The sequence below is a fragment of the Solanum verrucosum genome, unplaced genomic scaffold, assembly GCF_900185275.1.
Source record: "Solanum verrucosum unplaced genomic scaffold, falcon-dt-bn FXZP01000154.1, whole genome shotgun sequence".
Lineage (NCBI taxonomy): Eukaryota > Viridiplantae > Streptophyta > Magnoliopsida > Solanales > Solanaceae > Solanum > Solanum verrucosum.
The window spans coordinates 948,860-962,839 of record NW_026020217.1 but is presented as its reverse complement, the minus strand read 5'-3'; the positions used below and the strand labels follow the sequence as shown (position 1 = coordinate 962,839).

At 36.4% G+C, this 13,980-nt stretch overlaps 2 protein-coding genes across 3 annotated transcripts; one reads left to right on the top strand and one right to left on the bottom strand.

Annotated features, from left to right (window-relative positions):
* Positions 1–670: 670 nt before the first annotated feature.
* LOC125830835 (conserved oligomeric Golgi complex subunit 7) lies at positions 671–7,481 on the bottom strand. The gene is made up of 10 exons (XM_049510012.1): positions 7,137–7,481; positions 6,939–7,028; positions 6,694–6,813; positions 6,495–6,596; positions 6,092–6,366; positions 3,925–4,070; positions 3,315–3,513; positions 1,827–2,505; positions 1,342–1,674; positions 671–1,141 (listed from the first exon to the last, which is right to left on the bottom strand). Exons 1-10 carry the CDS (start codon positions 7,419–7,421, stop codon positions 863–865), a joined length of 2,508 nt encoding a protein of 835 aa, XP_049365969.1. The 5' UTR covers positions 7,422–7,481; the 3' UTR covers positions 671–862.
* Positions 7,482–8,142: 661 nt separating this feature from the next.
* LOC125830836 (ultraviolet-B receptor UVR8) lies at positions 8,143–13,761 on the top strand. Of its 2 annotated transcripts, none has more exons than XM_049510014.1 (8): positions 8,143–8,392; positions 9,577–9,729; positions 10,421–10,579; positions 11,394–11,561; positions 11,745–11,876; positions 11,979–12,065; positions 13,305–13,397; positions 13,488–13,761. In XM_049510014.1, the coding sequence occupies exons 1-8, from the start codon at positions 8,182–8,184 to the stop codon at positions 13,679–13,681; spliced, it is 1,197 nt and encodes a 398-aa protein (XP_049365971.1). In that variant the 5' UTR covers positions 8,143–8,181; the 3' UTR covers positions 13,682–13,761. The 2 variants fall into 2 exon arrangements, with proteins under 2 accessions (XP_049365971.1, XP_049365970.1); XM_049510013.1 differs by having other exon boundaries at positions 13,485–13,761.
* The last annotated feature ends 219 nt before the right edge of the window (positions 13,762–13,980 follow it).

The window sequence follows — 13,980 nt, the reverse complement described above, 5'->3', positions numbered from 1 at the left end:
AGGTGTGTTTCTCAAACTAAAAAGTGATAGTTTAGGTATGAAACTCACACTCTCAATAGTTTAGGTATGAAACTAAAAAAAAGGATAGTTTAGGTGTGTTTTTGATACTTATTTCTAATTTGAACTTGAAACTTCAAGGTGAAGTTTGAACTCCCTAACCCACTGAATCAACATCTACGCTTGAAATTAAGAGATTCAAAATCTATATATAAACTATAAAAAAAATACTTTATATGTAGAACAAGTTCAAGTGAACACCTTGTCAAGTGACAACCCCTAAATCCGCCATTGCATGCAAGTACATTGCTTAGATACTCCCCCACAAACTATATAAACGATCCTGCTTCTCTTCATTTCTCTTCTTTTTATTTTCCCCAAATTCTTTCTTGGATTAATATGAGGAAATTAATGACTTAAGTTCAATTGATTAATCAATATTCTAATCATAATTTAGATAATTAATATTTCATAAACAAATTAGCAATACCCATAATCATAACAATATATTATCTTGTCCATAAATACATAATGAGCTTTTCTTTCTTTCCCTACTTTTGTTTCCCTACGAGTATTTATCTTCTTTTTGAATTAAATTACCCTTTGATTGAAATTTGGATCTTTCTTTCAGAATTACTGACAAAAATCATAGCTATCCAAGTATCTATCTGTTTATCTTTCACATATAACTTGAGAACGCACTTGTACAAAAATGTGTCAAGGTCCAGAAAGTAAACACAATTGTTATCTATGGAGAAAGGAGAAAACTAAACTCTCTACAACAAATGGGTATAGTGTTGTACCATTGCTGCAGCACAAGTGAGATGCCTTCTTGTAATAACACAGCATGACTAAGAAGTAGTCATTATTCTAAACTGATACGTCGCATCTTGCAGACGAGGTTAGCAGTAGGAAGATCAAGCTGATTCCCTGAATCTGATTTTATAAGATCCTTGAGCTGATCTTTAGGTGTTGAAAAACATGTCTGGAATGTAGCAAGACATGTAGGAATTGGCATTGATAGAGCTGAAAGTACATTGCTTAGATACTCAATATCAACAGAAAGTTGTTGTGCTCCACGATCTGTTATATACTGGATCCCTCGAAGCTGTTCCATGTAAAGTGCCGTGGCACCTTCAGCAACCTTTTCAAAAACAAAGGCAAAGGAAATAATTGTGAGAAGAAATACACTTGGAGACACAAGTAGATCCTAATCAAACTCCGCTTCTACATGTTGCCTCCTCATATTTTCGATTTTTTATTGAGTATTCAGTTGATAGCACAGATATTTGTAGGTAAATGCTCAACACTTGATCATAAAATATTTAACTAATACATATATACCTTGAACATCCATTCAGTTGCAAAGTACTGAGCCTCATCAGCATTGGGATCGCTGTTGGAGATATTCTCTACAAGAGGCTCTAGCTGTTGGGGTAAAGTAAGGAGATATTCACCAACGCCAGTCACATAAGATTGGGGGTATGCACTGAAGGTTGGGAGGGGCCTTAGACTATGTTCTTCAATAGATGACCATATGGGCAGCCGTGACAAATCATTGAAGTGCTGCCGTATTTTTGAAATGAGAACATCATAAACAAGCTCATTGACTGCGTCTGTGAAAGCTGTAACTCGTTGTGATGCTACTGGAAGTGCGTGGAACCTGGGATCTTTAGACTGCAAAAGGCACAACAAAGAAGTTGTCAATGTGAGATCAAATTGCCATTGTAGAAGATTTGGCAAGGATGCATTGAAGGAATATAATTGCTAAGGAACTCAAAAGAAAGACAAACTTCCAGATATGTATAACTATTGTGGGAACCACTGACCTGCTCCAATAAATTAAGAAGCTTCCGAGCCTTTTCAGGAATATCGACCAGTCTCACAGCTGCCACATCCAAGGCAGCCTTTCGAGCCACAGATAATTGCCCATTTCCATCATCATTGACTACATCTGGCTTGTTTTGATCAATACTTGACCCAAAAACTGAGAGAGAGAGGTTTGTACTCAACCTAGCAAGAGTAGCCTTGAGGGAAGCTTCAAAGACTGAAGATCTGCTGGTTAAACAATCAGCAACTGTGAGGATCTGCAGTGCACCTTGAACAAATGACCACTCCTCGTCACTTGATGTGAAGTCAACTTTACGTGCATTTGAAGCTGCTTCCCTTCTTTCTGCTCCTGTATCTTTCTTTGTACTAATAGCGTCCACTTCCAGTCCACAAACAGCTCTCAATGATTTTACGTTCTCCTGCAAAGTGGAAATATACTGTAGCATGACATCATCCAGCACGAGAATTAACTCATCCACCTCAGAACCACCAGTAAAGTTGATGCATCTTTCAACTGCTGCTTCAAGAAGCAAAATGACTTGTGGAATTGACTCTTCCATCCTTCGTACAGTTTCACTAAGTTCAACTCCCTGGACTCCCACAAGAGTAACAGCAGCTCCTCTGAGATCGAGTCCTGCAATCTCACTAGAGAGAACTGCACGCTCCATCTGTCCATATCTAGATCACAAATTTAGAAGCATTTAGGATACACATGCTTGATACTGAAAAGCAGATAACCTTGCAATTACGCTCCAGATCCTCCAATGACACCAGATGAAGTGCTTGAAAAACATGCTCAAGGGTCTAACAAAACCACCCAACACATTATCTTTACATGTAAATAGTCAACACGTCTGATCGTACCAGGATGATGATATTTAAGCAGGAAACTTCAAGTTATTGACCTACAAGTTGATACTTATCTATTACAACCAGCTCCAGCTATGCTTCATCTAGCTAAAGGTCAAGGATGTGAGAGAGAAAACAGAGTGATGTAATATCGCATATCACAAGATACTGAGTAGTCATTATTTCTAAAAACGCTTGCAGAAAAGAAATGAAAGAAGAATCAACAGACCCATATTGCTACCCTCATCAAAAGCACTAAATTTTTGCAACTCAGTCACCTAGAAGAGAACGAACTTCTCCAACTCAATAATCCAAAACTTGAAAGGACTACGGCTATGTATACAACTTACGTGAAGATGGTACTCAACTCAATAATACAAGACTTGAAAGGACTAAGGCTATATATACTACTTACATAATGATGGTACTCAACTCAATCACACCACATAAATGCGTTCAATCAAATAAAAGACCTTCGCGTGAGAGCAAGTGTACTGCTCCTCAAGAGAAAGCACCAAGAAAAATGAATAGAAAAAAATTGGTATCTGGACAAGGGGATGCCATATGCAGCCGGGAAAAAATGTGAATTTGAGAAGTCAAAAGGGATAAACAAGAATATTTGCTTTTTGTATGCTTACCGCCTTTTGAAAGATTCATAAGGAAGGTACACTGCCTTCAGAGCATCCAAAAAAACTTGAGGATCAGCATCTGAAAACAGGTGTTGAATGTTCCTAGCAAAGCTCCCTGTTGTATTATGAAGTTCAATAAGGGCTTCCAAATGTTTAGTCTGAATCTTGGCACCTTTTGGCAAATCTCCATTTGAAATGTCAATTATACCTGAAAGTCAATGCAAAATCTGAGGCAGAATGGATGGAAAACATCCAAGAACTTTGTTATCCAAGTATAGTGATAGTGACATCCAAAAACAACAAAATAGGGAAATTAGAGCTGAATCTTTCCATGCATAAATTGGTGATACTGACATCCAAATGGTTGATTTGCACACTCAAAACGTCAATTTCAACACTCCATGTATATAACTACTTTAAGCCATTTATATGCTTGTGAACTAGTTGGACACCGATTCTTCAGAATGTTTGATGAAACAGAGAAGGCAGCATCATAACAGAAAGATCAGAAAACATGATAAACTTATGCTTAGATGAAACTACATGCAACTGTGCAAGAGAACAAGAAGTTATTCAGATCATGGTTCTCAAAAACTCCTAAAGAATAATAAAACCTCACCTTTGGCCAAGGCTTTTGTCTCAGGCACGGCATCCCCAATGGCAAGGTTGATCAGTGATGCAAAGCTCACACCAATAGTTGACATTGCTTCAATTAGTAGGTTTGGTACAAGAGTTCTGTATTCTTCTGGAAAGGCAAACATACACCTGCAACAAAAAATCTATTGTTCACTAGAGGATCATTAAATGGAGATATCAGGTTGTCTCCTCATTTTTTATTTTCTTGACCTTTTTTTTTGAGGGGGGGAGGGGGTTGGGTGGTAAAGGGCGTGTTTTGGTTATAAAGCAAGAGGTAGGTTGGTATTGTATCAAAGGCATTTTCCTCATAAATCGAGACAAGCAAAGTTAGAAGAATCCCTCTCCTCCTCTTCTCTTTTTTACCTTACTAGAATGTGGCAAACATAATATCTTTTGTATTTTAACTTCTTCATGAACTGTTTTCCAGCATGTAATCAGTTGGAAAGGTGTAAGAGTGCAGTTGAAACACCAGCCTGGTTGCTTCACCAGTAACATTTTGCTTTTGGTTTCCCACCCAATGTCCGGCTTTCTGTTTTGGTGCCCAGCTGATCCAGACTTGCACCATAAAGTCCCACTATGGGGGTAACCGCTCCCTAGCAATGACAACTTTATTTCCAGGGCTCGAAACCAAGACCTATGGTTTACACGATTGCCTCCTTATTTCTTTTTGGATACTACGAAGGAAAAAAATCTAAGCAGAGAACCTTCTAATAGAATTGAGAATTCCATGCATATTGTCAAGCACTTCACTTGTTTCTTTTCAATTTTAGGAGTGAGAAAACAAATAGTTCCTTGTCCCAATACATGTGGCATAGTTTTCTTTTTAGTTCATCCCAAAAAGAATGTCATAATATTATAGATATAATTTGACTTAAAATTCTCATTTAACCTTAATGAGATTATTTATAGCCACACAAATGTCTAAGGAGTTCTTTTAGACCATAAATTTCAAAAGTCTTTCTTTGTTTCTTTAAATCTGCACACGGTCAAACAGTGTTGCATGTTGCATTAATAGTTGATTCTATTTTTGGGCGTGAAGCTAGTCATAGTTATTTCTTGGTGTACCAAAACATTATTTTGATTTATCAAAATATACTATGAATACAGACAGCAATATATGAATAAATATGAAGCAACTACTGAAATATATGAAGTAAAAATCACTAAGGCTTGAACACATATTTTGGAGTCATGAAGTAAAAGTAATGTCAAATAAGTGGTAAAATTGTTTCAAATTTCTGATTCAGATACAAAGATGTCTTATTATGTTTCTTATCCAAATTTGGTAACTAATCTCTTACACAAAAACCATTAATTTCCTATTCCTAGTCAATAACATATACATCGATAATGATTTATTTATTACGATTTCACATATAGTGCCTGCCACTTCAAGATACCATGAGCAATGAGAAGCACACCTAAGCACTTTCATGACTGCAATGAAGTACCACTTAACTGAAATGAAGCTCCCAACCTGCAATGCACCTAAGTTTCAGTGCTTTTTTGACCTAAGGTCCCAGGGTTTAAACAATGTCTTTAAAGGCTTCCTTGAGGCACCAGGAGCACCTAAGTTTCAGTACTTAGGTGCGCCTGGTGCCTCAAGGAAGCCTTTAAAGACATTGTTTAAACCCTAGGACCTCCAGGTTCTTACTCTAATGCCTAAACCCACCCAATAACTCCTTTTGGGACGTTTATCCATTTCATTCTTCTGATAGTAATCTTTTTTATTCCTAAGTTGTACTCGAATAAGAACCGATATCTAGATGTCAGTCTAGAATATAAGCATGCTTAATCAGTAAACTCAATTAAGACAAAATTAAAAAATCTGAAAGCAAGAGAGCATATGACTTCCAATCTCTAGGAGGAAAACAAAGTAGATTTTTTCTTTCTTTTTTCATAAAAAAAATACCAAGTGAGTTAGCTGGCCCAACATTAGTTGGTCCACAGTTCAAAACTCTGGAGAATATAGCTTTCCCTCTACCCTGCTTTCACTTAAATTCCAGGCAACTAGTCAGTGGCAGGATTCTAACTCGTGACGTGCACCCCATTCACACGTCTCACATTGTGTCCTTCCCACTGAACCAAAGCCATAGGTGCAAAACTAAGTAGAAATATCTAAGAAAAAGTTGCAGAAAAGCGATTCGTACCACTTCCACTCCTGTTCAAGATAAAGCAACAATTCATCGTAGAAACTAGTCAGCCAACTTGAGAATGATATCATGGACGGTTGAAAATCCTGAGAATTTGATAGTCTATCCATTTCACTTTTCTCATTTGCAACTTTATTAGCTTGCTGCCTCAAGTCAAAATCTTCCCAAAGCCGCTTTATTGGTTTGAGGTGGACCATGGTGTAGTGCAGCTCTAACGACTTGAATCTCCCAATTCTCAGTAGAATTGCACGCATTTCTTGGGCAACATCAACCTACGAAATAGCAACAAGGGTCTTTTACTTTTTCCTTACTGGTTCATGGTGGAAGAATGCATTCATTTGTAAACATAAAATATAACCTTTAGAAAAGGATTACAAAGGAGAAAGAGAGCTAAAGTCACCTTTCGATTGCTTAGAGCATCTGTTAATCGAGGTTGAACCACTGAGTCTAGTCTATCTTCTAAAACTTCAAGTTGCCTCCTAATATTGGCAAATTCAGCAACCTGAAAATTGCAGGAGACTTAATAAAGCAAGAACAATTTCACTGCACATGCCACACACATTGGCATGCTATGTAAAAACAAGTGAGTCGAAACTCACCTCTCCAACGGCAGACAAGCAGTGCCTCATATTAGCCAGAGTTTCTGCAGCTCGTAGAAGGTCACCACTAGCAAATACTTCCTCCACTGTTGAACTTAATTGAGTTAAACCAGCAGCATCCTTTGAACAATAAAATTCAAGTATTTCGAGGTCATAAAATCAGAAAATTAGCATGAAACTGCAATAATTGCTAATGTAGGTAGAGTTATGATTTAGGTTGAACATTACTTCAACAAAAGTATTACCTGCAATGTCTCATATGCAGCTTCCATTCTCCGCTTGACAGTATCAACTTTTGCTAGTGTAGCTACAGATTCAGCAGACGATCCCTCAGCCTGCAATGGAATCAAAGTTGTGAGATAGGAAATGTGTCATTGCTTTAATTTCTGTGAAGCAAATGATGCAATAACAGAAAATGTAAATGTAGGGAAAAGAGAGAGAACTTTTTTAAGTTTTAGGAGGATGGCAGAGAGAGAGGAGCGAAGGGAGAGAGCATCGTCACGAAGGCGGATGACATCTCGATTGGCGCGGGGGACACGGAGGAGTGCGGCGGCGCTTTGCTCCTCCAGGGAAGCGGCGATCTCTTCGGACACCATCTGAAGCTTCATTTCCAGATCCATCAAGTGTTTGTCCAGTGGATCCTGTGGATGTCGTGACTGACACGCTGAGTTTATCCATTTTTTGGGATCAAATTTCTCGTCGGAGAAGGAACTCAGATCCACCATCATCGTTGCCGTCGATCACTGGTAATTCCCTTTGCTTTGCTTAGAGAACTCCTCAAACACCACATTTAGGACCTGTTTGGAAAGTGAATTTTTTGCTTTGAATTTCTGTTATATTTTGTTTTTTCATTTGTTTTAGTATTTTTTTTTTTTAAATCTAAATTTAATAAATTTATTTTTGTCAAACATGCATTTTATGTTCATATAAATTTTTTGTACTTTAGTTTTTACCATTAATTTAATTAAAATATATTAATTTGAAAAATATAAATTGATTTTTTTTATAGGATTAAACTTTTAAATTTTAGATAATTAACTTTTATTTTTTAATTTAATACAACCTTATCATTGTACTTGTACAATCAAATAGTACACTTCTAATATATATATTCTAAATTCGACAGGAATTATTAGTTTCATCTTCGAACTATTGACAGTTTTGAAATAGTCCGATCTAGCAATATGAGTGATATATACCTCTAAATTTTCACCAAGTTTAGGAGGTTTTAACACTTTTCAGAAACTATTTGATGTGTGTGACCGATTGTGGATAAATTAAGTTTAGTTATTTAAGTATTGAGGTATTTTTAAGTGTGTCAATAATTTAAAGTTAAAATTAATAATTAGTTTTTATGTAGAAAGAAACTCTATTTGATAATTTAAATTAAATAGTATAGATTTACAAATAATTATCTATCTTTTAAGATTATCATAATCATCTCATTTACTGCAAAATCAAAGTAGATAAAAGTACACGATTGATGATATGTCCAAAGTGATGGAAGAAACCGAAAGAATTAAAAGCAGAGAAGAAGAAGAAGAAGAAATATGGAGCTGGGGAGCAGGAACAGAGGGACAATTAGGAACAGGAAAACTCCAAGATGAACACAAACCTCAACTCATCCATTCTCTTTCCTCTTTTGGTCCTATTTCTCATCTCTCTTGTGGTGGAGCTCATGTCATTGCCCTTACCCCTGGTATGCTCTGTTAATCTACTCTCAAAACTTATATTCTTGATGGGGTTTATGGTTTTTCAGTAAAGATGACACCTTTTTCGTGTGAGATTCAAATCTGTGTATTTATGTGTTTTTTACTTGATGGGGTTTAAGTTTTCTTTTTTTGGGTGGGATTAGGAGAAAGGGAAAGAATTACTAGATGGAGAATCGAACCCTTGTCAACAAGGTGAAAGTTCACGTAGACAACTAACTAAGCTATTAAGATTTCTCGTGTTTTAAGGTTTTGCAGTAAAGTTGACACCTTTTTCGTGTGAGATTCAATCTGTGTATTTTCTACTTGATGGGGTTTTAAGTTTTATTTTGGAGGGTGGAGTTAGGAGAAAGGAAAATGGGGAAAGAATTACAAGATAGAGAATCAAACCCTTACCAACAATGTGAAAGTTCATGTATCCAACTAATTAAGCTACTAAGATTTAGCAGGGTTTAAGGTTTTGCAGTAAAGTTGACACTTTTTTTTCGGGAGAGATTCAATATGTGTATTTTCTACTTGATGGGGTTTAAGTTTTATTTTGGAGGGTGGGGTTAGAAGAAGGGAAAATGGGGAAAGAATTACAAGATAGAGAATCGAACCCTTACCAACAAGGTGAAAGTTCATGTATCCAACTAATTGAGCTACTAAGATTTAGCAGGGTTTAAGGTTTTGCAGTAAAATTGACACCTTTTTCATGTGATATTTCAATGAAAAGCTATTGACTTTTTTAAGAAGGAAAAATGAAAAATTTGATAGTGTCATGCAGTTAAGATGACACCTTTTTGGTGTGAGATTCAAATTCATTGGAAAAATATAGATTTTTTTAAACAAGGAAGTAAAGGATGACATAGTATTTGGAGTTGAGCTTCAATTGAAATATTATATCAGAAAAAGATAAGAAGAGATCTTGATGGGGTTCTGATGTAAAGATGGTACTATCTTGGTGTGAGCTTCAATGGAAAGATTGCGACTTAGATTTTTTTTAATAAAAAGGAAAATACTTGATGGTGGTTAGATGAACTTTCACAGAAAGGGAAACAGAAAACGAACAAGCTTGTTGGGTAAAGATATCATCATTGGTGTGAGATTCAATAGAAAGATTTTTACTTTTCAAAGTAAAAACATGTTTTTTGATGAAGTTCAAAGTAAAAACATGTTTGTTGGGGTTTTGCAGGTGGAAGAGTGCTAACATGGGGGAGGGGTAATTCTGGTCAGTTAGGCCATGGGGAGATGGTTAACTGTTTACATCCAAAGTCAGTAGAGTCTTTGGAAGGCGCCTTCATTACACATGCTTCTGCTGGATGGAATCACTCAGGATTTGTTTCAGGTTTCATTCTTTCTGCTTCAGCTATGAATCTAATATGACATTGGATTGTTATTTTTCATACTATCAGTTGTTTGGTTCCGAAATACTTTATTACTCAGTTGGTCTTATTTGGATATTATTAATTATATTGTAATTGAAAGTTCGTGCACTGACATTTCAATTATGTTTTGTATTAATTGACATGTTTTCTTCACTGCCATAATTCCTTTTTCAAAACTACTTTGATTTGTTGCACTTGAGCCGAGGGTCTTTCGAAACTGTTTCTCTACCTTCCCAAACCCACTTGTGGGATTACATTGGGTATGTTGTTGTTTTTGGGCTTCCCAAGTTAAAGTTAACTCCTTGACGCTTAGGGTACATTGAAATGTGCAGATACTACAGCAGAAATCTGTATATCCTTGTTAGAAGCCATCTTTGTGCACTAGGTTACTCGTAAAGGTCTTTTCCTGATGATAACTGAAAGCTTTTGGGAAACAGATGATATGAAATATTTTGTGACCATTAATAGGGGGAAAAAAAGATGATATGAACTTTTGAAACTACATTTTGGTTTAGTATATTCCTGAATGTTATATGTTCTCTTGCTGCAATTTTGACTCTGAATAATTGTGGTATATAACTGGAGGAATCTTGTTTAGTTGAATACCTGTTTTAATTTGCCTTAAGAGTGTAAATGTTTTACAATTACCAGATACTGGTTACGTATTCACTTGTGGAGATGGTTCATTTGGTCAGCTTGGGCATGGGGATTATATCTCAAGATGTTCTCCTGTACAAGTGTTGCACTTCAAGGCTAGGCATGTCGAGCAAATTGCTTGTGGTATGCGTCATTCACTTGTCTTACTAAAAGGTAAAGCAGGCTGAATATTGCACTTTTTGTCTAGCTGGTTATATTAACATTGTAACACTGTTGCTGCTTTCTGAGAACGCTGTGTGCTGCATCTCTGTTCTCATTTGTATAATTGGCCATAGTTTTGTCATTTTCCATAATAGTGTGATAGTGCTTTGAAGCTTCTCTTAAAACTCTCGCTAGCACTATACAGCTATAATTAGATGGGTTATTGCCATGAGTGATGAGCTTGAAATGAAATCAAATTGTTGTGAGTTGTGACTAGTCACAGCAATCAGGTCTTTTAACATAAGAACTCCAGAGATTACTGCATGGTGAAGTAATCAAGTTGAGTATGCCAATAGTTTCTTTATTCTCGTTGTGACAACAAAACTAGTATAAATTAATTCAGTGCGAAATTCTGCATTCTCTCGTACAGTTGTGGAAAACGGAGTTCTTTAGCTAGTTCTGTACTAACCTTAACATCTGTCTGCACCATCATATCATTAAGCTGGTTTTATGAGATATATCACAAATATCATAAGCCAGTAAGAATAATATAAATGAATTATGTGTGTCATAGTTAACGACACAATTCAAGAACAGATTGCTCGTTATAGTACAATACTTAATAATTTCTATATATCTGGTTTCATATCAGGCTATCACCTTGTTAGGATAGAAAAAACAGGTTGATTAGAGTTTTTCTTAAAATTGTACTCATCGATTTGGAAGCAAGTAATTTTACCACAATGCTTGTTCATACACTTGTCTCAACATAAGCATGTACATTGAATTTGTTGAAGCTGATTTTTCACTACAATCAACTTCTTAGGAGATACAGAGGATCTTATCTACGGATTTGGTTCCGGAAAACGTGGTCAACTTGGTATATCTGATGACAAACAGAAGACAGTTAGCACTCCTCAAGTTACTTTGGGTTTTGAAAATGTCAAAATCAGGAGTGTCACTGCAAATGGAGATCACAGCACAGCAATAGCCAGTAAGTTTCTAAGTGCTCTTATGTAATCCAATACAAATGATACTGGCCCAACCTTTATCTGGTCTCAGCATTGGCTACTTGATGGTTGTAGCTTCATCCCGTTAATGAATGATAATCTTATCAAGTTGGTGATACTTTTACTTGTTATATATTGCTAAGATTTTTTATCTTTTTTTTTTTAAGTGAATGGGCATTTATATATATGGGGAAGAGCATTTCATGGAGCCCCCGATGTGTATACTCCCCGCCGTGTTACTGCAGACTTATTATTCAGCCAGGTCGCATTAGGATGGAATCACGCTCTTGTATTGACAGGTATTCTGGGCTTTAGATCTCAATTATTGCTTTGAAGATACATGAAGGGAATATTACAAGGTATATAGAAATATAAATACGTCCTCTTTACCATTTTAATAGGTGATGGGGAAGTATACATGCTTGGCAAGTACAATTATAATGTTCCTACTGGTGCTCAAAAAGCAAACGGGATGAAGTATATATCTGGTAATGATCTTCAATTACCTTTCTGTGTAAACTTTTGTAAAATTTTTTGGATCTGTCGTCTCTTTCTCCTGCTTCTTTAGATTGGATTTTCACAGTGGATGGTCTTTACTCTTAACTTGATTGAATCCTTGTATGAAAGAAGTAGATCTACCTCTCTTAATTAAGTTGAAAGGTGAAAATGATGCTGCAAATACTTTATACTAAACTTCTCATAAAATCATGTGTTTATATGTGGTCACGAGTTGTCATACTGACCATCCATTTGCAAATCCCTGTTTCGCCCGGTACCTTGCTTTCTAGCCTGCTTTGGTAATGCGTCACTGTGTCAAGGGTCTAGCGGGAACAGCCTCTCTAACCCACTAAGGTAGTGGTAAGATCTGTGTACATCTTACCCTCCCCAGACCCCAACTTGTGGGACTACACTGGGTATATTGTTATTGTTGGTTTGGCCGATTACTATGACCTCTATTAGTAATAAACTTATAGGAAGCACCAAAATACGGATAGTACTGCCTGCTGTGTTTCATCAAATTCAATGATATTAAAAGAGGGGAAAAGTACTTTTCCAAATATATGATGGAAAGAATATCAGATACATTCAGAAGTCCCACAGAAGAGTTAAGGTTACCTGTGTGTAGTTAATATTTGAAGAGGAAAAACAGTAGACTTCTTAACCTGAAATGGAAAGAATATCAGTTGTCGACCCAAAAGTCTATTAAAAGAGTTAATGTTTGCTGAGTCTACTGAGCTCAGTTGCATACAAAAGAACAGCAGTCCAACAATAATTTGGCTTAGTGGGAGTCAACTCTCCAAAACATAATGTCAAGCCTCATTTATTGGACACAAACTTGCAGTTTTCACCCTCTTAAATGTCTCTAAGACTTGTTATCAAATTGAAAATCTATGATTTTTGCTATTTGATGGCTTAATCAGTCAGCCAATTAGGTCTCACTCACAAACTAGTTGAGATCGATATGAATCTTCCATATCTATTTCATTTGAATAGGTCTGTTTCATTTCAGTACTGGTAAATAGTTTTAAGGCAAATTCAGGGTCCTCTAAATCTTAACACTTATTCTTATCCACACCAAATGTAAGGTAATAACAATTAAGCCTAACTATTTAATGGTTTATTCTATTTGAACTTTCAAATCATATTGTAACAAGTATCTGCCCATGGCTCCATCACACACATTTTGCACTCTTGAAGCTGAACACAACTTTGTCTCATTTGCACAGAAGATGAAGGTGTCATGCAAAGAGTCCTCGACTTTTATAGTAAAAAGGTTGTCCAAATTGGTGCAGGAGCTGAGCACTCTGCCGTGGTAACAGGTGAGGATCTGATGCAAACGTTTATTGTTACAAACCATTAATGGCATATTCACTCGTCTTCACTTCTGTATTATTTCAACTTTTCAGCAGATGACGGATCAGTAATGACATGGGGTTGGGGTGAACATGGTCAGCTTGGTTTAGGAGATACAAACGATCAAACTAGCCCTCGTGTTGTAAGTTTATGCAATGAACAGTCCAGGAAACCATGTGTTGGTAGAGTTTATTGTGGCAGTGGTTTTACATTTGTTATCAGGACGTATACCTTGAAGTCCAGTTTCTAATATAGCGATGTTCAGTATTTGAAATGTAATTGCTCACTATGTTGCTTATCAAAATAATCACAAGGCATTTTCTTTATCAATTGCCTTGTTGCAAGCAATGTCAATGTACAATCTGTGTATGCAACATTTCTCCTCTAAAAATCAGCAACAAACCAGCTGAATACAACAACATACCTAGTGTAACCCCACGAGTGGGGTTGGTCTAAGGAAGGTAGGTTGTACGCATACCTTACCTATACCTCTGTGGGCTGTTTCATAGACTCGTTTCAAACAAACCAGCTAAATGTGTACAGTAAATA

What these genes read in the sequence shown, in the direction of transcription:
- LOC125830836 (XM_049510013.1), top strand. Translation starts at nt 8,182, where the DNA reads ATGTCCAAAGTGATGGAAGAAACCGAAAGAATTAAAAGCAGAGAAGAA. An exon ending in TCACTCAGGATTTGTTTCAG is followed by an intron (nt 9,730 to 10,420) that starts GTTTCATTCTTT and finishes TACAATTACCAG; the next exon opens with ATACTGGTTACGTATTCACT. An exon ending in TTCACTTGTCTTACTAAAAG is followed by an intron (nt 10,580 to 11,393) that starts GTAAAGCAGGCT and finishes TCAACTTCTTAG; the next exon opens with GAGATACAGAGGATCTTATC.
- LOC125830835 (XM_049510012.1), bottom strand. Translation starts at nt 7,421, where the DNA reads ATGATGGTGGATCTGAGTTCCTTCTCCGACGAGAAATTTGATCCCAAA. An exon ending in CTTGAACAGGAGTGGAAGTG is followed by an intron (nt 4,071 to 6,091) that starts GTACGAATCGCT and finishes TTTTTGTTGCAG; the next exon opens with GTGTATGTTTGCCTTTCCAG. An exon ending in TTCTTAATTTATTGGAGCAG is followed by an intron (nt 1,675 to 1,826) that starts GTCAGTGGTTCC and finishes TGCCTTTTGCAG; the next exon opens with TCTAAAGATCCCAGGTTCCA.